We start from the raw sequence: 27768 nt of genomic DNA on the forward strand, positions 1-27768 counted from the left end.
TCTTTTAAAAGTGTTCATTATCATACTGCAGCATATAAAATATTATGTACTATGACCAAACATTTAACAGGTAGACTGAAAAGCACAGTAGCAGCAAGGTGTTAATATTCAACTATATTACTTTTAAATAATTAAAATACAGAAAACGCGGGTAATAAGACAATGACCCATCAGGACGCTCTCCTGTGCAAGTGCCACTGTGCTCTCTCACAGATCCCATTCATTTTAGTGGGGCTTGCACAGAGTAGCTCCCGGATGAATTGTAGTCTTGTTAAGCAAACAACCAGTAATGGAAAATGTTACTTTAACACTTTTTATTCCTGAAGGATGTTGAAAAATTCATGAGAATCAGTAAACAATAGTACAACAATACTGTTTTTACTCTTAAGAAAAATCAGTGCTAGTCCCCATATTACCATTCTAGAGTATCCAATGAGGAACTTCAATGGAATTTTTGCAGTGCAGGTTCAGCTTTTGATCCATTTTACACATTTAATACGAGAACCTATTGCAGTTTTTACTAATAGGCCTCCTTTATTTATTTTAAATTTATTTTTCTTCCACAAAACCAGATTGTTGTAGAGAATAATTACACATCATATAGTGTAAAAAAAGTGTTTAAAAAGCCAAAACAATGCATGTGAATTGAAATTGTACAGCATCTGCCTTGGTTCAAATACATCACATTTAAGTGAACATAAATGGATGAGTTCTACATGCTCCAGAGGTCTTAATCCAGGATTCAAAAGTCCAAGCAGGCAATGAAAGTAGTAACACATTGGAATTCGACACTTTTTCAAACAAACTGGAAGGCTTGAACAACCCATGGAAAACATCTTTTCACAGGAATTAGCATGGCTGTCTTTCACAGTTCTCTTCATGTAGGACACAGAACTGCAAAATAATCAAGATTCATATGTATAAGTATTATTAGATTGGCTCAAATCTAAACAGTGTCAGGTACAAGCTAATCAAACTAGAACACTTAGTTTTGCATTCTAGAATCCTTACCAAATTAACAAATTGTTATGAATATGAATATGAACCTCATCCCCATCACACAAACAAAACAAATAAATCCATAAAGGAACACACACACACAGTACCATCAACTAATTTCTTACAGAAATGAGTTAAATAGAAGGTCATGTCTTCGACACTGGGATTAATTTCTTAAAAAGGAAAATGTATTTGCTTTCTTACTGAATTCTCTGGTACTTGATGCAGCACTAATGAAAAAACATTTCAAAGACTCAGGCAAGTTGTTCTCTGTCTGTCTGTCTGTCTGTCTGTCTGTCTGTCTGTCTGTCTCTCTCTCTGTCTCCTGATATGTAGGTTATGTATGAAGGAGTCAAGACATGTCCTTTACATATTCCTCATTCCTGTTTCACATCTAAAAGACACAAACCTCAGAGCAATCCAGCTTTCAAACCAATGCTAGCACAACACAAAAGTAAATGAAGAAGTCAGGTTTAAAGTATCAAAGTTGACAAATCATGTATATTTCCTTATTATCAGAAACAATTTGCTAACCTTAAACAGTTTTTATTTAGTTAAAAAAGTAATCTGTATCTTGCTAGTAAGAAAAAAAAATACTTGCTTTGAACACTACTTTCATAGTTTAAATGGCTGGAAGCAAAAATTAAAAAAATAAAATAAAAGCCCAAATCCATGCAAAAAAGCCATTAAAACATCTATATTTTCTTAGACAGCATGTAATTAATGTCCTTACAGCTTAAGTACTTTTTACATCTAGGAATCAACCTGATTTCTGATAATCCTGCTGGTGGTGACTCACCCGGGGGTGTTTAGCAGCTTTCCCCTTCCCACAGGGCCAATTCAGATGTGTAGAGCAACCATCACTGGCTGCCAATTAGTTTCTGGGCGAAGCATAAAGTGTTGGTTATCACCTTTAAAGCCCTACATGGTTTGAGTCCAGGCTACCTGCGGGATCACCTTCTCTCATACAATCCGCCCTGCACCCTCAGGTCCTCTGGGAAGAATCAAAGTTAGGCTGATGCGTATTACCCAGGGGACCTTCTCTTCTGCTGCTCCCAGACTGTGGAATGGCCTGCCGGAGGAGACTCGTCAGCTTGACAGTCTATTAGCATTCAAGAAAGACGGATCTCTTCCGGCAGGCCTATCCAGAGGAATTTTAGGATGTTTTTAGAAAGTTTTTAGGATGTTTTAACAATGTATATTATGTTCTTAATTCAGTTTTATGTATTTTATATTTACTGTTGTTCCCCGCCTCGATCAAAATGGAGAGGCGGGTAAGAAATAAAATTTATTATATGATGATGTGTATGTAAAACACATTTTTCCTCCCCATCTTGCTGCACGCCATAGCTTTAAACAATTTTCTCCCTGCCTGACCCAGTTCTGATATTGGAGCTGGGCTGGGGGGAAATGGCTTAGAAGAGGGTTTGCGGTCTATCTCCTTCCCATGCACTGTTTTACGCAAAGAATAGACTCCCATGTCCATTCTCTATGTGAACAGGGCAAACGTGCTTAACATTTTAGTAATGACTAGTTTGTTCCTTAGTTGAATAGCTTATGAGACCAACCACTCAAGCCATCTATCTTGAAAAATATGTATGGGCTTGTAAGATTTGAGCATGCTTTTAATCTTTAAATTTGAAAGGTTTGGGACTGAGTGAAGCCTTGTTCTTCAAAACAAATATTTCATTTTTTTAAAAAAAGTACCTTAGCTAAAGGGTGGGGGGAGGAGAACAAGTGTAGAATTGTTTTTTATATTGAAAAAGGGCTCACAGATAGTGCACCTGTTTTGCATGCAGTAGCTCCCAAGTCCGATTGCCAGCATCTCCAGGTAAGGCAGGAAAAATGCCTGCCTGAAACCCTAGAAAGCCACTATCAGTCAGTGTTGAAAATACTGGCTCAGGCAAGTCCTTATCTGGATTGGTCAATTTAGAGTTTAGTTCCCCAGTAGGGTCTGGTTACCAGACACCCAAGATCTTATAAAGAGAACCAGTTTCTGGACGGAGAACTGAAAACTATGTAGTCCATAATATGAAAATTTAAGCCCTTCTTTAGAATCATAAATGCCAGTACTAAACCAAAATAACCATCAGATTAATGCTTGTCTTAAAATATTAAAGGCCCATCTAATCCTATTATTGTATTAACTGCAGAAGTCAGGAGATTTTGAAGATATTTATCATATTCATAACACAATGTCGCACAATCTTAAAACTGAAGAAGAAACTTTTATATTTAATGAGTTGAAGAGTTTATGCCATGATTCCAATGGAATTAATTATCTCACAACAAACTGTGTTCTTATACACTGCATTTCAGTGACAATTCTAGAGGTGTGCAAACGTTCTAGATATTATGTTGTAATAATTGCTGAATGCCATTAAGACAAAGTCCCATTTTCACTATTGCATACTATGCATTCAACCACCCTCTCCCCACACAACCCTGCCCTGCCAACTTTAAAAATGATCAGGTCAGTAGTACTTCTCATTAAATATTTTTACTCAACATTACACAGAGAAACATAAGAACAAGGCAAAATCTCTTTCTAAACTCCCAGCTTGTCAATTTTCATTGGGATAGTGACATAGTAAGGCCGCAGTAACCCCACAAATCCAATGTGGATCATACAATTGAGGAATATTCAATCTAGCCAGACCTTGACTGCCGGGAGAGGAAAATATCACCTGCTACAAGATCCTATCCCCGGAAGGTGACCCAAGGGACGCTGCACTGCACAGCTTGAGAATTAGCATAGCAAGAGTAGTGTTGCCACTTGAATTCCAACAGGCACAAATGTATAAATCCTATGCTCTTATCTATATACTGAAATGATACAAAATATTCACTACCAATACCACATCGGGTGTGTCAACAGTATTTCATGGTTTTACTTAACTTCTGACAAGTCAAGTGATAAATACAAAATGGCTCTTTTAAAAACTAGCTCTTAATTCCTTGAATTCAATTGAGCAAGCTCACATTCAAAGTTATACTATACAACCCATATATTACTGGAAGATGCATATATCCTTTCTGCCTGATAGAAGGCATCCAAGAAATCTAGTAACAAAACCTAACGTTATACCACAATTTTAAACACCATACAATTAGAATAAAATGTTTCGCTTAGCTTTTATGAGGAGATAAGAGAAACAGAGTTTAATGAAGAATATGTAGTACTCTCTACAACCTCTACAAATATTACATAGGTCTCATTGTGACAGAAACAAATAGCTTTTAGTGTTGCATCTAATGCTGCACATGATCAGTTTCAAACATATGGCAAGGTGTTTAGAATTTGTATTTTAAATTTGTATTTCTGCACTGCTGCTTTTATCCTGGTTGTGCTTTTATATTGTATTTTATATTATGGTTTTATAGTGTTGTTTTAAACTTTGAATGGTTTTAATTTTTGTGAACCGCCCAGAGAGCTCCGGCTATCGGGCGTTATAGAAATGTAATAAATAAATAAATAAATAATTCTCATGAAGGCTGGCATGCAGATGTGGGTGTTTCCCCCCCAACAGCACTAATGAAGGAGCTTTAACTTTGAGCAATCCCCAGGACACATGCAAATGGCTTTTCAACCCTTGCATCCAGTATGAAAAGCAAAACGACAGTGTTTCTCTCAGAGCTGTCTCCTCTCAGGTGAATGAGCTGCTCAAAAGGGCAGAACTCTGGTTGCTGTTCACATTGGAGGGAGCAGCCTTCGGTCCATGTTTCAGCTCATGCAGGAGAAAGTGACTGAAGTGCATAATGAGGGTAGGGAAAGAGTAGTTGATTATTGGAGGTCAGATGAAGCAAGGTTTGGTGGCAGGGCTGAGACCATCAATTTTTATCTATTTTCTGTTATGATCTGCAGACATAATCCAGACATGATTAGACACTTTTAAATCCCATTACTTTGTTTCCCCATTCAGAAGACACCTTTAACCATGGCTTTAACCATGGTGACTAAAGCCATGGTTTAAAGTGTCTTCTGAACACGGCACAGCTTTCTGGCTTAACCACCATGGTTAAAGCTGTGGTTTAAGGTGACTTCTGAACAGGGCCAATGAAGGTTAAGTATGTGCTTCATAAACTAAACCAAGAATTTTAGCAGTAATATTCTACATTTCCCAGTTGTTGTGCTATTCAGTACCATCACCAAGGTCATTACTATTGCAGGTATATTTATGGAGACTCTTGGTAACGTAACAGACAAGCGTCTGAATATTCAAAACAAAAATCAGTGCTGCTCAATTCATGAAGCAATCAAAAACTGTTTTAAAGAAAATATTGCATACTCTACATATCAATAGTGTTTAAAAAGCAAATGCATGGCTGGCAAAAGGTGCACTAACCTTTCAAAATGTAGTCTGTTAATAAGCTTGGCACTTTTTCGCTGTCTTCTTTCATGGCATGAAGAACTGTGAAGGAGATGATCAGTAGAAGAAGCAGTAGTTTAGATCATTAATTTTCAATATAAACATGCAATTTAGAGCAACTGTATTGAAAGTTATTCTGCACATCACTTCCCCTGCTTTTAGCCAAGAAATTAAAGAGTACAAATATTGAACAAACATAACTCTGTTAATAATTAAAACATAAAATGCTAATATCCTAAAACATTTATAAATATTGATAACAACACACCTTCTGTTGTGTTGAAATCCAGGTAAGTGGAATTAAAAAACTCAAAAGTAGTATATGACCCATGAACTGGTGCAGTAAAATCGTTACGTTCACAAAGATATGTATTGGGTGTATTAACTCCTTGCTTACAAGGGGATTGGAATATTCAAATGGAGTCCATAGATAAAGATCTAAGCCAGCATGTGCATTCTTTTTTAGCATTCAGATTTTAAAAACTAATTGTTTTAAACCATATCACATACACTGCCAAGCAATATGTACACTAAGCCAGGTTAAGTTTGAACATTAACCCAATGAAGAAAGTAAGCAAGCAATTCTTGGAGACAGGAGCAAAGGAAAGTCTACTAGAAGAAGTTAGGCAAGGAGCCAAAGGCCGCTTGGTACTCAGAGTTGATCTCCTGGCACTTTGGCATTGAATTTATAAAGAGCTTTTCCAGCTTTTTGCTTCGCTAGCAGTCATGGCTTCTTCCCCCCCTCCTTCCTTCCAATCCCCTTTCCTTTTGTGTCATGTCTTTTAAATTGTAAGCCTGTGGGCAGGGACTGTCAAGAAATATTTTTGTAAGCCGCCGTGAGAGCCTTTTTTGGCTGAATGGTGGGATAAAAATGCTTAAATAAATTATATATATATATATATATATATATATATATATATATATATATATATATGAAGAATATCCATAAGCCATGACTGCTAGCGAAGCAAAATATATTACAGGATCTCCTACATGCCACGGGGCTTCTCATCTAAATGCAGTCTGGACCGTCTCTGAAGATAACATAGGAGATTGGCTTATAATTCCACAGCACCGGGGTGGGTGGGTGTTGAAATCATTTATCTCAGAAGTTCACAGAAGATGGCTTCATGAACATAATTTCCCCATGATCACTTCCTCCTGTGTTTGTTGGTGCTACACTAGGGTTATTTTTAGCCATTAATCTTGTCCTATGGAGCATTCCAACCTGCCCTACAATCTGGAAATGCAGGAAAGGGCAAGCCAGAGAGAAGACATTATAGCCATTATGCTGCAGTACGGGGGAAAAATAATTTCTAGTGCTCTTCTACTTTGACAATTATGTCACAAGCCAGACTGATCCACCAGAATGTCAAAAGGATGAACTTCAAACTTGAATTCCATTTCCTATAAAGGCACTAAGTGAATATACACAACAGTATAATTATAATCCTTTTTTATATTATATATACATATTTATAAACAAAATAAAAACTGACGGTCTGAATGAGAGGCTCAGAAACAGAATCCTAGAATATTTTTTTTAAATTCAGGTGAAAAAGCATATGGCTCTGGAGATTTGTTATTTCTCCTAATTTTAATAACTGGTACTATTTCTTTTGCTGTAAATGATATTTCTAAGATGTCGAAAAGAAACCTTGTAAACTTAGGAAAAATTGTTCTTAAAAAATTGCTATTTGTTGATGGATTTTGTAAAATATACAGGATTGGATACAGAGATCTGCCCAGGGGTGGGGCTGGGGGCTAGGCTGAAGCTGACTTTCCTGTCCTCTCTTCTCCTCTCCCCACCATATCACAGAGACCCCCCAATGTTCCCCTAAAGGTCAGGGGACCCTGCTGAATGGGGTGGTCTGTGGCATAAATGGCTGAGTGGGGAGAGGGAGTTAGCAGAAAATCAGCCAGGGACACCTTCAATTCTGCTCACATAATATAGTTTGTATCACTGTAGATTGTATCACTCTGGTAGCAGGGCAGTGAAGGCTTCCAAGGTGCAGTGTTCAGTTACTACCCCTTGCAGTCTATATGAAGTCTATCAAGATCTCATGTACGTTGTCCAGATTGCAAAGTTTGTGTTGTCACTGTGTTGAGCACTGAAGTTTTCCATAATGCCTTTGTACTTCTTTACACTTCAAACCAGTACCAGGCTTTCCATTTCACTGCAAAGGTCTTCTCTGCTGGCCTGAGTCTGCACTGGAAAGTATCCATTACACTTTGTGAGAGGGTTTTTATTTACTTCTACATTAAGATCATGAGGATTGATTGCCAGCCATGACTCCAACATGGGCCACTCTATGCCACAATGCTGGTCATTATATGTACATGCAGGGCATTGTAACATGCTTTGCCTTCTATCATAGCATGAATATTGTCAGACCTAGCTCAACTTGAGTTGCCGCCTCAAGTGCGCCCCACAGCCGCCTGGTCTCTTTGCGGTGGCAGTTCCCCTCTCCTTGTTCACTTGCCTGCCCGGCTGCTCACCCTCCTCCCTCCCTGCTCATTCGCCTGGTAGCAGCAGCTCTGCCTCCTCCTCCCTTGGCCAGAGATCTCGCGATATTTCAGCAGAGCCTCAGCCAAAATATTGCAAGACCTCTTGTAATATTTTGGCTGGGTCTCTCAGGAGCCCCATGGCTGGGGCAGAATATGGGAGTGGCCAGGTGAGGTCAGGAGGAGGAAGAGCTGCTGCTGCCACCGCTGCTGTATGGCCCCAAGCTGTTGGCAGCTGGCCAAGGACGGAGGCAGGTGGTACAGTGGTGGGAGGAAGACTGATTGGTTGGGTGGCCAGCCAAGCAGTGGGAATAGAGGCACAATTTGCCACTCCTCTCATTCAGCACCTCCTGAGGTGCCCACATCAGGCTGCTTCATTGTAGCACAGCCCCCTGCATATTGTTAGGTGTCTACACACCTGGTTCTATTCATAGGCCATCCAAGACAGAATTTTTGATGTGCCGACCAATCGCTGGACGGTGTAATGTAGCTTTAATTGGTTAAAATGGTACAGCACCCAAAGTTACATTTGCCATAATTTCCCATGTTTTGTTGCTCAAGCCCTTATAGTACTTCACCCATCAAAGATAGGCTTCCATTATTATTACATGTTTGGTTGCACAGCTCCTTAACTCATTTTAGTGTATATTAGTCCAAATACATGTGTTCAGAACCTAAGATCATCTTTACAGGTTCTTCTCCGGGTGCCCATGCCAAAATGAGATGAGACAGGTAGTTACTAAGGAGAAGGCCTTTTCAGTGGTGGCACTTGTTTGTAGAAGAGAGGCCCTCCTATTTATTTTCCAAGGCCGTTTACTCTTTCAGTTTTAAAAATTGTGTTTAGTGTCCAAAGTCACATCTGAATTGTCTGACTGACAAAAGGGTGAGAGGAGAATCTAACCTAGAAGAAATGTTTATCTAAATGGAACTTCTTGACTTGATATCTAAATACTAAAACAGAAAACATTTAAGCTCAAATACCATCATTATCAATTTCCACTCATCAAGAAAGCTTAGATAGAAAAAAGTTTCAGATTAATATTTATAATTAAATATTATGTCTATAAAGAAGAATGAAGATTCTATACCAGCTAATCCTTCTATAAAACTAGCCATAATTCACTTTGATTTCTTGAAAGCTACCAGAGTTATTACAAGAAAGAACTCTTGGAATGTGAAAGACATTTATGCCTACAGGGTTTTAATTCATGCCTATGGAACACTCATCCCACTGCAAATCCAGTAAGAACTTTAGTACGCAAGATCTCTAATTTCCAAAAAAAGAAAGTGGTATTTGGAAAACAGCCCAAAGGATCAGAAGCAGTTTATCTGGTTCAAAGAATGCCAAAAATGTGTTTTAAGAATTTGCAAAATTAAAAAGACTTGGCCAAGAGCATGAACTTTTTAGTTTATATTTGAATTAACCCCCAAACTGTAAACATACTATAACTCTAACTTTAAACCCAGCTACTCTGTCAAACCAAATCATAGAACCTCTTCCCCCAACAATTGTGTAACGTTCAACACTGGCAAAAAAGGATGCTGTTCCCAAAATCTGAATGATTCAAAAATAGAGGTTTTGATTATCATGAAAATTACCACTGTTGAATTCTCTTTTCATGTCTGTAGCACCTAGTCATTTCTTAAGAAGCCACTTTGTTCAAGACTGTATAGAAATGTACAGGTATAGAAATATACAGGTACATTTCTACTGCAGGAAGAAAGTTTAGAATTGAGGCGCTGCTGGATTACCCACAGCAGTTAGCCTAGGTTTGCCTGATTTTCTCTCAGGCCACAGCTAGACCCAAGGTTTATCCTGGGATCATCCAGGGTTCGCCCCTGCCTGAGCACTGGATCCTCTGTGTGTCACCTAGATGAACAGGTTTGACCCCTGGACGATCCAGGGATAAACCTCAGGTCTAGCTATGGCCTCAGACTGAGTTACAAAAAGAGAGATCATTTTATAATTAAAAGTTCTCTAAACAGAGGAGGGAAATAATAAAAACAGCATATCCTGAGCTTCATCATATTTGTGAGTGTGCATAAATGTCATACAACTCTAGTACAAAAATTATTTACTGTTTTGTACTGAAATTATATTCATGCTTCAACAGCTGAAAGTCTAATGCTCTAAATAAATGGTTTGAGGTCTCCTACACAACAGCGTTAGCAGGGAGAGTCAGGAAGTCTGTCACTGAGTTACGGATCAAGTTTCAGCTAGTCTGTGGAAAACAACACCATTAACTCTTTATATAGTTCCATCCACCGAATCTTTGTGAATCATGAAGGGACATTTCAGTCTGTTCTCCCCAGTTGAAAGTCAGTGCCTCAGTACTCTGGGTGTACATAACCATCACTGGTGAGAGCATATTTTAACAGAATCAGAGGAGATGGTTTATGTTTGTCTGGAAGAGTTTTAATTATTATTGTTACCTTACGATGCAGATAGGGAGCTTGGAGAGCTTTGGCTAGTCTCATATGTATTCAGCCTCTCCTGAAAGTTTAGAACTAAACTGTAGAAGTTAAGTCTCACTGACTTGAGAATATTAATGCATGTTTGAGGGATAAACCTCATGCTACATTAAATACATAGCTGATCCTAACTTTTTAAAACCGAGTTTAGTAAAAGTGTGCGGGATCCGGATCTGGATTATAGTGTAAGGGAGATTAATCTTTCCTACTCAGCCACTTCTCCTCCTAAATCCCCCCCACCCCCCGGTTAAGGAATAATACTGATTTCATTAAAAGAGGCGGAAGAGCATCATTGTTTAAATAAGTCTGCACTTGATCTAGGTGATACAGGCAATTATCAAAGAATCTGGGTAAGGTGAATAAGCAATACAGCTTACTGACAAACTCAAGGCATTCATGGACAAAGTGTATTTTCTTGATTTATTTCAATTTCAGAATAGAAGATGCTTGGTTGGCCCTCCAGTACAATCTTCATCTGAAGATTAATTGGGAGAAGTATAATCTATTTGGTCTTCTGGACATTATATATATATAAGGTTGACTTCTGCAAGAAATCATGCATAGCTACTTACTTTTTGTTAACGTCTGGAGATCTTCAACTGATGGAGGTCCACTTTTCTTCTCATAAGGAATAACTGTTGTCAGGTACTGTCAAATGAAAGTCATGTTTACTATACAATCTTTTCACAGTGAACTTCATATACCAAAACTCTAGTGTCAGCAATACTGGGCAGTTGTGCTATAAACATATGTAATGATATACAATCCAAATGTATTAAACTGTATCTGACATAAATCAAAATACTCTGAAGCTGAACCAAATATGTTCCAGAAGGCAACAGCAAAATGGTGGCCCATAGCATAAGTCAAAATTGATGTTAATTTCTAGAATTATATATAGAAGTACATTGTCCAAAGCATTTTTCCTTTAGCTGAATTGTTCCAAAGCAATTGCGCCTTTCAGAGATTTTCTGCGTATTAAGGAATAATACACGATATGATATTTTTACATTTGATAATTAGTTGATTAGTTATACAACTAATCATAACTCTATAGGTCTTTTAAATGGTAATCATAATCTGAGATTAGTTCAGGACCTAGCCATTGGATCATGACATCAAGGATAATGTATATCAACATATCTGGATTAGAGTGACTCTATGGAATGACTTGTTGAATGAATTATAGAAAGGATCGATGCAACCAACTAACCAAAACCTTTAACAAAGAACAAAAAAATACACATATATGTCAGAGATGGTGAAATCACACTCTGCCAGATCCAGATTTATTTTTGGGAGAGGGCTGTTATGCAGGTTACCTTTGGTGAACCCCCAAGCATGTGCTGCCACGAGGGCCCCATGTTGATGGCGTTGCTGCACAGTAACCAAAGGCTTCCTCAGACCATTACAGTGCAGCTGACAGACTCCCCCTACATGTTCGCTAGTGGGTTTATGCAGTAGTGGTAGGACTGCTAGTGGGTTTATGCAGTAGTGGTAGGACTGCATAGGCCAGGGCACTGAGTGGGCCTAACCCTATTTAGTAACACCTATTTGGCCTTCACTTATACATGCCTTTGCTCAGAGAGCCACCTGTACAAGGAGACATCAAAGATGTCTCCTTGAAATTCTCACTGTGCGTGTTTGCACTGCTGAAGAGGCAAGTTGCTTTGACTTGATTCATGGTTTAATTTGTTTCTACCTGTGTATATTAATTGTTTTATATTGTATGATTTTATCAGTACGCCGCCCTGAGATCCTAATGATATAGGGCGGGATACAAATGTTATAAATAAATAAATAAATAAATAAATAAATAAATAAAGTTCTGAAATTTACAATCAACAGCATTCATCCTCCAGCTCTTTAGCATTTTTATTTTGGAAGAGTTTTTTATTACTACACACACAGAAGTGATGTATAATAAGAAAAAAATGTAATAGGACTATATTTACAAGAGATAATCCGCCATTTAAGTCTTTCCAGTTATCACAGCTTTCTATGTTCCCTATACAAGGGCATTAATTTCCCATGTCTGGATTTAGCTTAAATCCAGACATTTGGTAACTTCGAATCAATATTTAGATTTCAGAAAACGAAGTATAAGAGAGAATGCGTTCTTTTTTAAGCTTACTTTTGCAATGAATCCTCGCTCCTTAATTTCAAATTTGGCATTTAACAATTTTTGCTGAATCTCAAAACCATTAATGGATTGTCCTGAATGCACTCATAATGAAACTCTGGGGGATTTTTAAAATAAAGAAGCATTTTTTTTGCTATGAGGTCAAAGGCAGTGCTGCCGCTACCAAAACTAATAGGCACCCATAGTAATTAAAATAAACATTGCTCAATTATTCACATGAGAGATAGTAACCTTTTGAAAAACCAATTCATTATTTTTGCTAAAACTGTTATTTGCTATTTACTGTGTTATCTGTACAGCACCATGTACATTGATGGTGCTATATAAATAAATAAATAATAATAATAATAATAATAATAATAATAATAATAATAATAATAAATAATTTTCTATCTAAACTAACATCCTTTTCTGAGTTAAGATTTTTAAAGGTTTACTAGCTGTACCTGGCATAACATACGCCATCACGGGGGCGCGGGCTACTTGGAGGACGCGATACAGCGCTGTCTGGCAGACCTGGGGGCAAGGAGGTCGGGGGAGGGGGAGCAGGTGTCCCCCTCTCCCCGGGGTTCCTGTCAGCCTTGGGCCGCCTGCCCAGCTCACATGAGATTAGGCCGGGGCTCACAGCAGGCGAGCGGCCTCCCACCCAGCCACCAAGGGCCCCGGCCTTGCCTCGCTCATGATCCGGATCCTCTCCCCAGGGTTCCTGTCAGCCTTGGGCCACCCGCCCAGTTCACATGAGATTAGGCCGGGGCCTCGGCTCACAGCAGGCGAGCGGCTTCCCACCTGGCCACCAAGGGCCCCGGCTGTGCCTTGCTCAGGCTCCAGACCGTGGCGCTGCCCCCTTTGTGTGTGGGAGGAGCGAAGAGGCAGAAAGGGGGGTAGGATTACCTTGGAAAGCCCGGAGGAGTCAGGTTAGCTACAGGCTTAGCTAACTGTATCAGCTGATGTTACACGTTGTTACTGTTGCTTAGCAACCTGTATCAGCTGAAGCCTCTACGGAAACATACCTAAGCGTTTTATATACAGAGATAATGATTTTGTGGTGACTGGCATTCTGACATTGTCAAATTATGCATACCAATAAACCTGATGTCAACTGTACTTCTAGCATGAACATGGGATTGTCACAAGGAGTTGTAGGGAAATAAGGACAGAACTCATGGTATAAACACAGTAGTCACAATGGCTTAAAAATCCTGATATACACCAATACTTTACAAAGATAAGGCACTTTCTGTTGTGCTTTTGGATTTTCTGCTACAACACTTGGGGAAGCTGTTTACATTTCTTTACGTCCTAAAGAACTAGTTATGGTGCAAGACAAAGAAAGCACCGTGAAAAGCAGTCCCCACAACAATAAAAATATAGCAAATTAACAGCATAATCCAATACATGTTTACTTGGCTCCCACTACGTTCAATCAGGTTTATTTCCTTCTTTGTTTCAGGCGGCTGCCTGAAGCAGGGTACTTTACTCTCTCTGCATGTGCAAGACCTCCATGTGCATATTTAAGAGGCTAGCCTAATAACAAAGGTTACCACGGAGCCATTGGCAGGGACTGTTTGGAATGGGCCACCATGGGGATGCTGGTAACACACCCTGCAGTCCGAGTGATCCCCCAGCCCTATTCTTTCAGTTCCATGGGCCTTTTCTGGACTCAGAAAATCACATTACTGTTATTTTTATTTGCTAGCTTTGAAGACATGTTCTATCGAACACATTCTCTTAACCTCAGAGTTCTCTAGGGGCCTTCAAACAAGCCCCAGCACCTTAAAGGTGAGCAGTTTGGGGTTTTCCGGGACGAGAACTGGATAGATTAGGTCTTATTTTCAACAAACCCCTCACCAACAAGGGCAAGAAAATGATTGGTCTTGAGGAGAAATGCTCAGGGAGGGAAGGAGGGAGGCTGCATTACACAACTAAATTAGACTGCCAGGAAAATGTGGAGTATATTTTTTGAGAGAGAATCTGTTCTCTAGTTCTCAACACCATTGGCAAGGGCTGCTTGCTTTCCCTCTTAGCCTTTTTGAGAATACTGCAGAACTAAACGGATCAGTGGGGATGGACTGGTTGCACCATTTCCTCTCTCTCTCTCTCTCTCTCTCTCTAGTGCTGCTCAGTATTTTGTTTTACTTTCTCTTCCTCTCCTTGTGCAAGGCTGCTTCCCCTTTTGCTTCCTTCCCCCCAGCACTGTACTCCTTCTGGAACTCATCAGCTGCTGCCCCAGCCTCTCAGCCTGAGAATATATTCCTTCCAAATACTTCCCACTTACATTCCTGCCATTCCAATTGCAGGTAATTTTTAAAGAACAAGAGGGAGGCTTGATTGTAAATTCATTGATTATTGGCAGGCCTGGACCAACCTATCTTGGGGCATGGCTAGATGAGGGGCGTGGAGGGGGATGATCTCATGATTTTATGATCGCGAGATCATCCCTCTCAGTCCACGCGTGGCACACGACATCCCAGGAGGAAGAGGACGTCGCACCCACCCTTTTTTTTAAAAAAAAAGAAACAGGAGCTGGAGCGCACCAGTGCAAAGGTAAGTGGTTTTTTTTTTTTAAAAAAAAAAGCCCCCCTGCTCCCCCCCACCCCCGATGGGCATGGAGCACTTGCAAAGCTCCGTGCCCTGTGCCTGGTTCCTTGCGAGGAGCCAGGACTATACTGGGATGACTGCCCATACATCCCGCAGTCTTGGGATCATGGGAAAAAGCGAGAAAAATGTGTAGGGCCATATCCTTGGGAAATGCAGGGATTATCCCTCCCTGTTCCCGGGATCTCCTGTGCGTCATGTGGACGCACAGGGACGATCCCTGGGATATTGCCCCATGTAGCCATGCCTTGCTGCCTGAGGCAAGAAGCTGTCAAAGTTGCCCATTGACTTCCTCGCTGCAGAGAGCTTGCCTGATGTCTCACAAAATTTCGGGTGAATAGGGGCTTGTGCCGGGAGGGCAGGCAGCTGCTGCAGAGAGCCCCGCCCACTGCTCTCTTGCTGTGACAAATGCCATGGCGGGAGAGGAGTTGGCAGGGCTCTCAAGAGCCCTTGCTGGTGCTGCAGCGGGGGGGGGGGGGGCAGTGACTTTCACCGCTCTTCCCAATCCACTGCCTGAATCCTTTGCCTGAATCTGCCTAATTAGAAAGCCAATCCTGCTGACTGGATGGGAGAAGGCAGAGGAAATGTCAAACCTCCCATCTCACAATTAAGTGCCTGTTTCCCTTCCTCTACACCTCAACCTCTGCAGCCTTTCTCCATTCCTCAAGCCTACTTTGCAACTGACCTCTCTCTCTCTCACTCCCTAATTCCACACCAGAAAAAAAAGAAAGATCCCAACTACTTTTGTTTTGTCTTCTGGAGTCTGATTAAACCAAGATAACAAACAAACAAACAAGAGGATGGGATTATGCAGCTCCAGGAAAAGAAAAGAAAAAAGACCTGGAGTTGATTCCCTTTGGAGAAAGGGAAAGACTGTGATTCTTAAACCAGGGTACTCAGACTTATTTTGAATAATGCCACCTGCGCTGTTAGCCCTCCTCCTTAATTCCACTTGAGGGGAAGGCTGCCACTTGATGTGTACACATGGAAAGGCACTCTGTATGCACTCAGAGGCACTTACACTATATTCTTACTGGCTAGTACAAATATTTTTTAACTACTAAGCCCTGATATAAATTGTGGACACCTGCTTATCCTTCACAAATCCTATTATGCCAATACCCATCTTACTTCACTACTAATTCCGACATTTATATTATTGGTGTTGCTAACAGCAAAGAGAAGATGATGCCCAACAACTTTGACATCATTAAATATATATAGCCCTAAACTATGAGTAGGTACAAAGGAATCTGCCTTGTACTGAATCAGACCATGAATATTTGCATAGCCACACTACTGATAAGCCTGATTGAAACACTTCATAAATGCCAAACAAAATCATAAACATACAAAAATATAGAGTCAGCACTTATGCGTTATTTGTGCTAGTTATTTAAATCACGGCTCAAAATACATGCTTGTTCAATACATTACATCGATCAAAACACCTGTAATCTTACGTGTATATCAAACACACATCTGTTGCGTAAAATATATATATTTAAATTGCTATTTAGTGTATTTAGCATCAACACTTATTTATTATCCAAAAGGTTTCATCTGTGATATATTACACATTCATTACTTTTGGCTGATGCATTACACACAGATGTGTGCATAAAATATGAAACAATCCAGGGAACACATGAAATTTCTAGAATGCAATCCTGTCATGTCGAGACAACAGAATAGGCTTTTAACATTTTGGAAGATGCCAGAATTATTTACTGCCTTTTTGTGCATTTCTCCCTTCTTGGCCTGAAATATTTAAACTGACATAACCTTCTATTGCTGCTTTATTATGCATGCAGTTCATTCCAAGTATGTATTATGCTGATGCCTATATTTTATTTTGAGGAGTTAGATGACCCCTAGGGGGAAATTGTTCATTTAGTGCATTTTTTCCTGTGCATATTAAGGCTTGTCTGCTCTTTAACTACCAGGGAAAGAAAACCTTTGCAAACAGAAGATGCGAGTAAGCATGCTAATGTCTTTGCCCCTTCACTGTGATCACCTAAAGTCTGAAAATGCTACAACTGCCAGTTTTGAAGATCTTGATTTATTCAAAAAGACAGAGAGAAAAAGGTACAAGAAAAAAAGTTAGAGGACAGCCCAGCACCTGTTTTTCTCCACCCGAGTTTCCAAACGTTTGACGGAAGCCATTCTGAATGACATTTGAGATTCCTTCCATGCTGAAGCGCTATAGGGAGCAAGAACATGGCAGGAAAAGGGGGGGAAACAGAAAATTTTAAAGGCTATTAGTTAGGTTTTACTGAGGTTGCAAGCGAGGTAAATGGCAGAGACAAGCTGTTAGAATGAATAAATGCAACAGCAGTTTAAGCAGAAAAAGACCTTTACTTTTTCAGTATTTTGTTCCATAACAAAAGGAAACTGCTACAGAATTTAGAAATGAGATTGTCAGAGCAACACAAGATATTTTCTGTATATATTATATCAGATACCTAGTATATCAGCTAAGTTCTTCTACAGGCGCCAATTTTTTAATGCCAGGTGTTTTTCACTTCTTGGCAGAATTCTATTCCCAATGTTCTTTGCAGTCACAGACTGCAGCAGGACGTTCTTCCCAAGCAAGGAGGGTACATATCTCTCAGCACTAGTCTTGCCTGGGCTCAGGATAGGAGCAGAAAAAGAGTACACAGAGTGTTTTTTTCCCACAAAGGAAAGAAAAACCAACCCTCATGCAGCTCATTGCTGCGCTCCTGCCTTTCTCACAGCTCAAGCAAATAAAAAGACTGCAAGACCCAATGCAATGCCAGAACCTTACTTATTTTTATGGCCATTTTTCATACTTGGATACTGTAGAATTTAAGATTATGCTTTGGATGTGTAACAGAAGATGCATATTCAAGTTGCAAATACCTTGAAGATGCGGAAGTACATACTTTTGTGAGCATTTGGCGATTTTTCTCTACAGTGAATGACTTTTAAGAAGGCAGTCACATCATGGTACACTTTTCGATTCCTCCAAAATTGTTATGGATTAACCGAGCTTTTGATGGAACAACTTCCTAGCCAGTACAAGGCTTTAGCAATGCTATTATTTAAGAATTATTAAAAGCATTTTTACAGCAACATTATTTATACTTCTGTCAAAAACGTCTTTAGTTAAGCAACCGGTCTCTGTTGTTTTTTTTTAGAAATGTTTCAAGGCAAAATTTGCTTAGTGCTACATGTACAGCACAATTCTAGGCATGTCTACTTGGAAGTAATACCAGTAACTTCAATGGGACTTACTCCCACCTAATGGTGTAAACTATTGCAGCTATAGGAGAATAAGAATCAGTATTGTATCCATGTCTTGAATTCGTGTGGGGTTTTTTAATTTAAAAAGGATAGGAACATTTTGAGGATTCCCCCAAATTGAGCTTTGAACCAGTCCATTTCTTTTAATGAGAACTTTAGATCTTTATTTTAGTTTTGACAAAATAATTGGTTTGGATTAATTATTAAAGAACCAGAACATTTCGTTTAATGTGACCTTTAGAACTTTGTTTTATTTTTGACAAAATAATTGACTTGGATAAGAGATGCCACCAAAATGCAGGTTTACCCAAATTTCAGTAGAGGAGTTAGAGCCGCCTCCCCCAACTTTGGAAGGGTGGAGGAAATTCAGGATAACTCGTATCCTGGCTTCTCTGGACTCCTCCCTTCCCTGTCCACTGGAAACCTCCCTTTCCTCTACCTCTGAGGTCGATTTTCTATAGCTCTTTCTGTGCTGTCTGTGATAGGACAGTGGGGTGGGTGGGGTTGGGTTGGCATGCTGCAAGGTCAGAGAGCTGTGTCAGATCTCGGAAGGATCCTTCCAAGCATTCCTATGATCCCTGGAATACTCTCCTAGGGACCATAGGATTGCTCTCTAAACTAGAAAAATAGTGTCTACCAAAGGTTACTTACAAGAGGCACTACACACTTATTTGCATGTCAGATGAAAATGCCACTGGCATGCTTTCTACAAGCATGCCTAAAAATGCTGGTTTTCCTCTTAATTATTTAAGAGTAAACACCTGTTTAAATTTAACTTGGATAATTTTGCTTAATGGTGAATTCCTTTTCAGATAAAATTCTGGCATAGGTTTTGGGTTCTCTTTGTGCAGAATCGGTCACAAATTTTCAGGGGCAGCAGAGGGGTGGGGAAAGAGAACACTGGTACTACTGGGATATCAGAAGCAGTTCTCTCTGCTTCTGAAAAATTCCTGGAATCAAGAAAATGTGTGCTGATTGTGGTGATAGTTTCGCTCTGGTTCTGAAAAGGAAGCAAGCATCTAGAAGCCCTACTTTGCCTGGAAAAAGGCTAATAGGCATTTCTAAAAGGCTAATCACAATATTGATAAACTCTAGTAATCCCTGTGGAGGTGAATGAGGCAAAGGCTTGAGATAAAGAAGCAGAGGACATATGAAGTTGAGGAAACAAAGGCATCATAAAACAGGAATGCGTGTATAGTAAACCTCAGGAGGACCACTGAACGACAGAACCTGTATACTGCTGCATCAATTATATATATATCTGTTCATCAATTCTATATCCATGTGCGTGACTGAGTTTCTATTCCAGTATCAGGATGGCTTTGATGAAATCACATTATCATGTGATCATTTATTACTACTAAAATGGAGTCTCGTTTCTTTTAAAATTATTAAAATTAGCCATCTAGATTTTAGATTATGGTATTCAACAGTTTCTGAATTTCCAGGAATAAGAGTACGAATATATATTTGAAAGAATAAGCAATTTAATAATTATTCTTCAAAAGAAGCAATGTTATTGATTTCACTATTATTAGCTATTAATACTAGTTTAATGGACAAGACGTAGAGAGCAAGTTATCATCTAGGTTCTTCCAAGGGGGTGGGGGGAGACACAAAGACAAGGGTTCTTACTGTTCCAGGCAGATGGCCTTTCTCCTGCTTGCCATTCTGAGGACTGCCGTTTTTCAGCTTCTTTTTCTTCTTTGCAATTTCCTTTTGTTCTCGTTGCTTGTTTTGTACTTCAATAAGGACAGATATGAAACTGTTCTTGACTTCCTTTTCGAACTCCAGCTCATCTCGTAGTGCCAACTGTTGTACTAGCTCCTCAGAGTAGTCCTTGATGGCTGTCTCAATTTCTTCTAACAGATTGTTTAATTCAGTCACAGATAGTTTTTTCACTCCTGTTTTCAAAAATGGAAGAAAGTATTATGTTGTGTTGAATGTCACATGAAGCAACTTAACTGTTTAAGAGTGAAATCCTATACATGTCCATTCATAAGTATCTCATTGTTTTTAATTGAGCTTACTCCCAGGTAAATAGGATTGCAACCCAAATTGCTTCCACAATTTCTAAAACTCAAAGCAGTTAAGGGCCTAGGCTTTCCCCTGCCCCAGCTGTTTAAACCATTCATATTCACAGTGGCATCTCATAGCATGCCTTGTACCATTGTATTTATATTCTGAATATTGTAAATTGAGCCCCAAGTAATAACCATCCTCAAACTGTTGAGGGACTACAGGGGAAATGTCAACTACATGATGAGGTAAATGGCAATGAAGGGCGATGAAATGCTTGTAGGACATCTTGGGGACATATACTGAAATAAATGAAGACTATCAGCTCCTTAGATTTAACACCCCCCCAGTGAGAGTAGAAGATTGACATGCGAAACAATTTTAATGGGTATATGCAGACCTATACATGTCTATTCATAAATATCTTATTGGGAAATGCTTATTGGGAAAGAAAACCCTGTATCAGCATGGGGCACACATACAAAATTTTCAGTTCTCCTGGAGGCCTATAATTCCTCAAGATTGTGGGCTGGCTGTTCCTTCAGAAGTCTTCAGCAGTGTACAAACCTAATACAATCTGCATCCACTCTTACATTCCCCTTTTTTATTCAATAAATAATTCCTTTTCTTTGGAGAACAGAATATAAAAACCTCTGAAAGAAAGATAAGGCTGGCTATGGTACAATAGGTAACACGATTTAGCATGCCTCAGATAAGGTACCATGCTTATATCTCTTCATACTTTGCCAGAAAAACAATTAAACAAAGCCACTGGAATTTTAGCAGTAGAAAAACTTTTCTTCATTTTTTTCAATAGAAGTAATAAAGAGCCTTCAAAGTTTTTTAAAATTATTATTACCACATTGGTTGAAGAACAGCCTGCTAATTCATAAATGGTTTTTTTCATTCTATATATCCATAATTCATTAATATTTGGAAAAGTGATAGTTTCTCAGTTTCCTTTCCAGTACCTGAAGCAAATGCCTACTTATTAATATACCCTATTTCTTCGATTCTAAGACACACTTTTTTCCCCATATAAACATCTCTAAAAATAGGGTGCATCTTAGAATCGTGGGTGTGTCTTAGGGTTTTTTTTTCTGTTGGTGGTACTGAAATTAGTGTGCGTCTTACAATCGATGGTGTCTTACAATCGAAGAAATACGGTATTGGAACTGGTCTTATAGGCCCCCTTCCAACTGTACTATTCTATGATTCTATGGTATCTGCTTTTAAAGCTTTCTTTATAATACTTTTATATCCAGTGGCACGATGGCCAGATGCATGCCATGCTTTCCCAAGGCCTTCCATCTGATGGTGACATTGTACAACACTGGGGCTAAAGGTCTCTTCAAAAGTCTAGTAAAAGTCCCAGCTTTACTTCTTTGCACTGTAGAGCTTTGCATCTGTATTGCATCTGTAAAGTTGATATGACCATGATGGTTGAAACAACAAATAAACAAAGAGTCAAAGCTCACTGCAAACAATTCCAGAACCGGAGAGATTTAAAAAAGGCAAAAAGAACTGTGACGAAGTCCAAGAAAGTGTTGAGGAAAATGTTCAATTTTGATAGATCAGAAGGAGCTGCTTGGTTTCACTCATCTCTAATATATGGATTGGCTTTTCATGTCCTGGCTTTTCAGGCTTCTGTATCCAATTATGTGTAACAGAGATGTGTGTAGCGAAGTGAGATGTTCTTTTGAACATTGATTTCCTCTTATAAACTGTTCAAAGACAAGATATGAAAGAAGTGTCACTTACTTTCTTCATAATTGTGGTTTGTTCTGGATCTCTTAAGTGTTTGAATTTCCTGGGACAGTAAGGAAAGTCGGTCTGATTGGGTTGGTGTTTCATCATCATCTGGATCTGGAGATTCCTGCATCATTTCCTCTATTTCTTCAATCACCTTTTAAAACATGCACACCCACATTATGGTTTACCAAGGACAAAAAATATCAAGGGCTGATCTTCAAAATTTTATATTTCTTCAATATAAAATATAAGACAAAGTGACTCCTCAAATCTGATTCATGCCTTTTGATTAGAAACAAGTGTACTCAGAAATCCAAACAAAACCACATTATGAAGTAAAGGTTTCTTAATTCAAGACTGTCAGGTCTTATTGATGATATAAAAATATATAGAGACAATTAACAAGAACCCTAGAATTACAGGGATTTAGGATTTGAAAATCATCAAGACAGAAACATGGTCCTTTATACATAGATATTTCTAAAAGGTTTGCTGCTACTATTTGCGGCTAAGCAGAGCGAAGATAGGTGCAGCATTACTGGGTCACTGGAGGACTAAGTATAGATTTGATAAAATAAATGCAGTTGGATTATTTATGTCAGTGGTGGGCAACCTGTGGGCCACATCTGGTTTCTGTGGAAATTACAGGCTTGCTCTTTGCCCACTATGCTATGGTGGCAGGAAAAGGAGAGACTGCAGCTTAAAAGGAGCAGTGTTTTTTTTGTGTGTGTTTGCAGGGAGGGGCCATAGCTCAGTATGACAGAGCACATGCTTTGTATGCGGAAGGTCCCATGTTTGATCCATGACTTCTCCAGGTAGGGCAAGGAAAGAATCCTGCCTGAAACCTTGAGAGCCGCTGCTAGTCAGTGTCAACAATACTGGGCTAGATGGACCAATGGTCTGACTCAGTATAAGGCAGCTTCCTGTGTTCCTATGTTGGAGTCACTCTGGTGGGATTACACACACAGGAATGTTTCAATCCAGCACAGCCCCATCCATTGCAGTGCAGCATGAGAAATCACAAAGCCAACATCCCAACACTGAGCAAAAGCAGCAAGAGAGATACACATTATTTCCCCTTCATCCCCCAAACCATTGCTCAGAGCAAGCATTTCTTTGCCACCGCTTCCCTCCCCCAACTCTGGAAGAGAGAAAAAGAGAAAGAAAACAAGGTGTTAAATTGAAAAGAACAAATGTGGGTTGAATATTGGCAGATTGTTTTACTTCTAAGTGCAAATCCACTTTGATATTTTTCCTTATTGCAATTCAGACAAAGTCTGGAAAGTGCTGTAAATATGTTCATGCTCTAGGGTAATATTACAAGTGGAAAAATAGGGGTTTTCACATTTAAAATATGGGTTATATCCCTGCATTTCTGTACTAACTTGTCTCCAAGCAAATTTAGCATTTGTTCCATTACAGAAACGAAAGGCTTCATGCTAAAATGCAGTATCAAAACTGCACAGATGACTTTCTGTACCTGCTCAGCTGTGAAGAGCGGTTCTTCATTGATGCAGGAAACTATGATAGAATGCATATCTAGTTGCTCTCTCAGCTCTTCATCATCTGATAAGTCAAGGTTCAAATTGTCATTAACCTACATAGCAAAGAAAAATGAGAAAACCAAGACAAAAGGAAAAGATTGTTAAAATGCAAGCAAACTAAAAAAAAAATTCAAAGCATTTAGGAGCTAATGTATTTTACATATATGCAAGACTAAAGCTTGTGGTACACTAGGACTACACAGGAGACCAAATATACAGTGAGAAATATTTTTTTTAAAGATTTCTAACAACACAGAGTATGTAAATTCAGAAATTAAATGTGTGTGCCTCTATCCTCATATTGTTCAGCTCTATCCATCAAAATCTACCTCAAACACACAAAACCCATTCCCAGTTTTTGTCCTACATGTGAGCAATCCTATACTCATGTGGATTAGAGAGATACATGAACTCAACAATCAGATTTGGCCATGCCCAGTTCACATATTAGGTTTATCCATAAAAGCAAATGCCAGATGAATGCTTGGGATAGCACAGTAAAAGGCCTTATGCAAATCTGATCTTAGAACATCTTCCCAAAAAATACTCATGGTTGGGCTCTGGTATGTCCCCACATGAAGTTCCACAATGGTGGAGAAGTCTCCAAGAATTCCTTAACAGTAGCTCTTGCTATAAAAACTAGGAGCACTGATGACAGAACTGATAAGCAGACATAAAATGAAGGCAGCCATGTTGGTCCTTATCATACCTTTTTCTGACGGTCAATGGGAGGGAAAAGAACAGAATAGTAACCTAGCTTTTGACTTTGCAGAACTCTTCTGAAATGTGATATTTTTAAAAAGGGTACATGGGGAAGAGGATCTGTGGCTGGTAGAGAGGATGATATAAGAACATTGATGCAATATTTTACAGGCTTGTTATGGTGATTCAGGATGCCTTTTGAAGATTAATTAAGTTAGTTTGTGCATACTGCAAAAGATCATAGGTTACAGCACAGCATACTGGAAGAAAGAAGTAATGAACACACTCTTTGGCAATTTGAAGCCTTTTTTATACTCCCTTTTCTTTTCTGTTAAAAGTAGAGTCTGAGAAAGTGTACTGAAATGTGAAAGTTAGCCTATTTTTTTTATAAATGGTAGCTGGAAGTAATAAAATAGCAAGGTGTTTTTACTTATTTACATTTTAAATCCACCAAATCCCGAAGGCTTGGGGTGGATAATATTTTAACCCTATCTATCTCTTTCCATGAGACAAAGGAGAACCAATGACTGAACAGAAAGGAAACAAACCATTAATACAAGGGCCTAACTTTCACAGAAAAAAGCATTATGGTATTACTTGACCAAACAAAACATACAAAACTGATAGTGTTTGGATCCCAATTCTAAACGTTTTCAAGGAAAATGAATTCAATTCTAATCAAAGACTGCAATCCTAAATCTGTCTATCTTGGACTAAGTCCCACTGAACTCAATGGAACTTACTTCTGAAACCCACAGTTTCTAAGCTAGCTTTTGACTTTGCAGAACTCTTCAGAAACGTGATATTTCTCACAAATGTACTCTAAATCTGCTGCACAAAAGCACCAGCAAACTTCAGAACAGGTTAGAACTTATTGATAATTCCAAGCGCTCTGAACAGCCTTAGAAAACTTCTTACTTATGCCCACATATATGAATTAAGGGCACTGGATCATGAAAGAGAGAAATTAGCAAATGTCTCTAAACAAAAGCAGTGGTCTTATCAAGGAGGACAACTGTTTTTGTTATTGTTTTATTTTTATTTTTTACACATCAGTCATAGGGGAATCTGAAAAGTATGTCATAAAAAGGGAAATCCATGATGGAAACTGAATTCTAAGAACATAATGACAAAAGATACTTTAGCTGATAGATAATGCAACATTCTGTTTCTGTGTCATAGTCTCAAGCAGTCAAGAGGAAATTGTTCAGAAAGTATCACAGACTTACTCCCTTTTCAGAAAGATTCAGCGTTGGCAAGTGCAATGTTCTCGTGTGGGAAGACTTCCAGTCAACTGGCATTACGTTACCATAATTATCAGTCAGAGCATTCCAAATCCTGAAGCAAAGAAATAAAATTTCACCCTTCAAAATATTATACCAAATTTGACAATTATATTAAACACAATTGTGAAACCCAAAGTAGTCCAAAAATTAAAATGTTGAATCTTCATACATAAACACTCTCAATTCTGATTGTATGCAATACATAGTGGTTCATATAATAAAACACATACCTACCCACATCAAAAAATGCACTGAGCTACTTCAATGGGGGCCAGATGTTTTGTGATGCACATCTGTATTGCCTGCATATCCACAGATATGTGCTTGCTTCTGCACGTGGATGGGAATGAGTATGTTTAAGATAATTTCAAATATAGTACCAATGAATTTTCCATCAATAGGCAGCCGAAGAAAATGTGTAGAAAAGAGGATATTGCCAAATGCCCTCCTCTATTTTTCCTATCAGCTAACAGAACCGCCCAGAGAGCTTCAGCTATTGGGCGGTATAAAAATGTAATAAACAAATAAATAAATAAATAAATAAAAATAAATAAATAAGAAAGTAAGAATTACCTTGTAGGATTAGACCATAAATGTATTTAGTCCAGTATTCTGTGAACAACAGTGGCCAGTCATAACTCATCAGCATGGAGGATAAAAGAGATAGCTTTCTTTTATTTTATTTTTGGCATCTGGTAATCAAATTCTGCTATCTGGGTTCAAAAGTACTCTGAAGAATATTTCTGAAGGCATTGGTGATTTTGATGCAATCCAAATAACATTTATAAATGTTTATAAAATAGAACAATGAATTTAAGAAGACGATAATGTTTGCATTGGAGGACAACTCATAGTCCATAACATTCTTGGACTTACTAAGACATGAACAAATTAAAAGACTACGCTAAAAGTCATCCAAATTTAAAAATGCCTAATGAGCAAGAGGGTTTTAGAGCATAAAATAAACATGTCCTCTAAAATGGAAGCTTAGGAGTCCCAAATCATCTCTTTCTGGAAGTTTAGGCTGCAATCCTCTACACACTTACTTGGGAGTAAGAGCCATTGAATACTCTTATTTCTGAATAAACATACTAAAGATTTGCACAGTAAATGGGCCTTCTGGGATTGTGAAGTTTTGTAAATGGCTCTGCCCTTAAATAAAAGATAAACAAAGTTCAGATTTTTACCAAAACTTCGGTCCCCTTTCAACAAAGTGTCAGGTCCCCTCAATAATAAATTGGGACCCATCCTGTTCTGTTAAAGGCTGGGCAGCAAGGCTCAACTGGGAAGTTTAAAGTCCAAGTTGACGTTTGCAGATGATCCCAATAAAAAGGGTTTTTACGCTAGGTACACTCTGAGGTGTTTTTCTTTCGTTCTTTTTTCAATAGCTCGCAGGAGGACTGCAGAGTGCTGAGGCCAGTAGGCAGCTTCCTGGAGGCAGTTCTGTTATTCCTCCATTCATTCCCCCAAAGCACCTTTTCCCAAGGAGCAGAATTCCGGAGATTTAAAGGTACCCGAGGAAAGACTTATGGCTTGCTGCCCTGCTGTGACGCACTCGCCGCCCCCCGCCCCACCACTCACTCACTCGTCTTCGTGCAGGGCGCTCTGCTCGCTGAGGGGCCGCGGCGGGACGCAGGCTTCGCCGTCCCCGCAATCCTGAGGACGCGGCTGCGGTGGCTGGAAGCAGAGCGGAAGCTTGGCCCCCAGGCCGTCGCCGCCGCCGCCCCAAGAGCTCCCCGCCTGAGCCGCCGCCGTCGACGGAGAGGGCTCTGGACAGCAGCTCTCCTCAGGCGAAGCCTGGAAGCCGGAGAAGTCCTGCCAGTCCCCGGCAGGGTCCCGTTGCGAGGCCGCCGTCGCAGCCGCCATTGCCGAAAGCGAATAGACGCACACACAGACAGAGGCCGTCCGGGCCGGGCCTGCGCGTACTCGCGCGTTCCCGCCCCGGCCCTTCGCGGCGCGCGCTCCCGGTTGCCGGGGCGGAAAGGAAGAGGGTGGGGCGTCCAGTCCAGGAGAAGCGGCCCAGAGCCTCTTCCCTCCCTCAATCGCAAGCAGTGAGTCACGGTGACCGGGATCTGGGAGATGTTGGCTTATTCATTTGGAAAGCTTCGGGCTAT

The 27768-nt window shown here is 39.6% G+C and overlaps 1 protein-coding gene across 2 annotated transcripts; it reads right to left on the minus strand.

Annotated features, from left to right (window-relative positions):
* On the minus strand, positions 1-27524 carry FEZ2 (fasciculation and elongation protein zeta 2). 2 transcript variants are annotated; one of them, XM_063124277.1, is made up of 9 exons: positions 27240-27524; positions 25598-25706; positions 23603-23719; positions 22132-22276; positions 19987-20255; positions 17207-17287; positions 10919-10994; positions 5346-5411; positions 1-894 (listed from the first exon to the last, which is right to left on the minus strand). In XM_063124277.1, the coding sequence occupies exons 1-9, from the start codon at positions 27518-27520 to the stop codon at positions 878-880; spliced, it is 1161 nt and encodes a 386-aa protein (XP_062980347.1). In that variant the 5' UTR covers positions 27521-27524; the 3' UTR covers positions 1-877. The 2 variants fall into 2 exon arrangements, with proteins under 2 accessions (XP_062980347.1, XP_062980348.1); XM_063124278.1 differs by lacking the exon at positions 17207-17287.
* Positions 27525-27768: the final 244 nt, after the last annotated feature.

The sequence above is a fragment of the Elgaria multicarinata genome, chromosome 4 (assembly GCF_023053635.1).
Source record: "Elgaria multicarinata webbii isolate HBS135686 ecotype San Diego chromosome 4, rElgMul1.1.pri, whole genome shotgun sequence".
Lineage (NCBI taxonomy): Eukaryota > Metazoa > Chordata > Lepidosauria > Squamata > Anguidae > Elgaria > Elgaria multicarinata.

Bases quoted from the DNA above. Each gene is read 5' to 3' on its own strand.
- FEZ2 (XM_063124277.1), bottom strand. From the start codon at position 27,520: ATGGCGGCTGCGACGGCGGCCTCGCAACGGGACCCTGCCGGGGACTGG. The intron at 25,707-27,239 runs GTGAGTGAGTGG...TCTTTGCTTCAG, and splicing joins AGCGCCCTGCACGAAGACGA to GATTTGGAATGCTCTGACTG. The intron at 10,995-17,206 runs GTGCTGGGCTGT...TTCATTTGACAG, and splicing joins ACTCGGGTGGAGAAAAACAG to TACCTGACAACAGTTATTCC.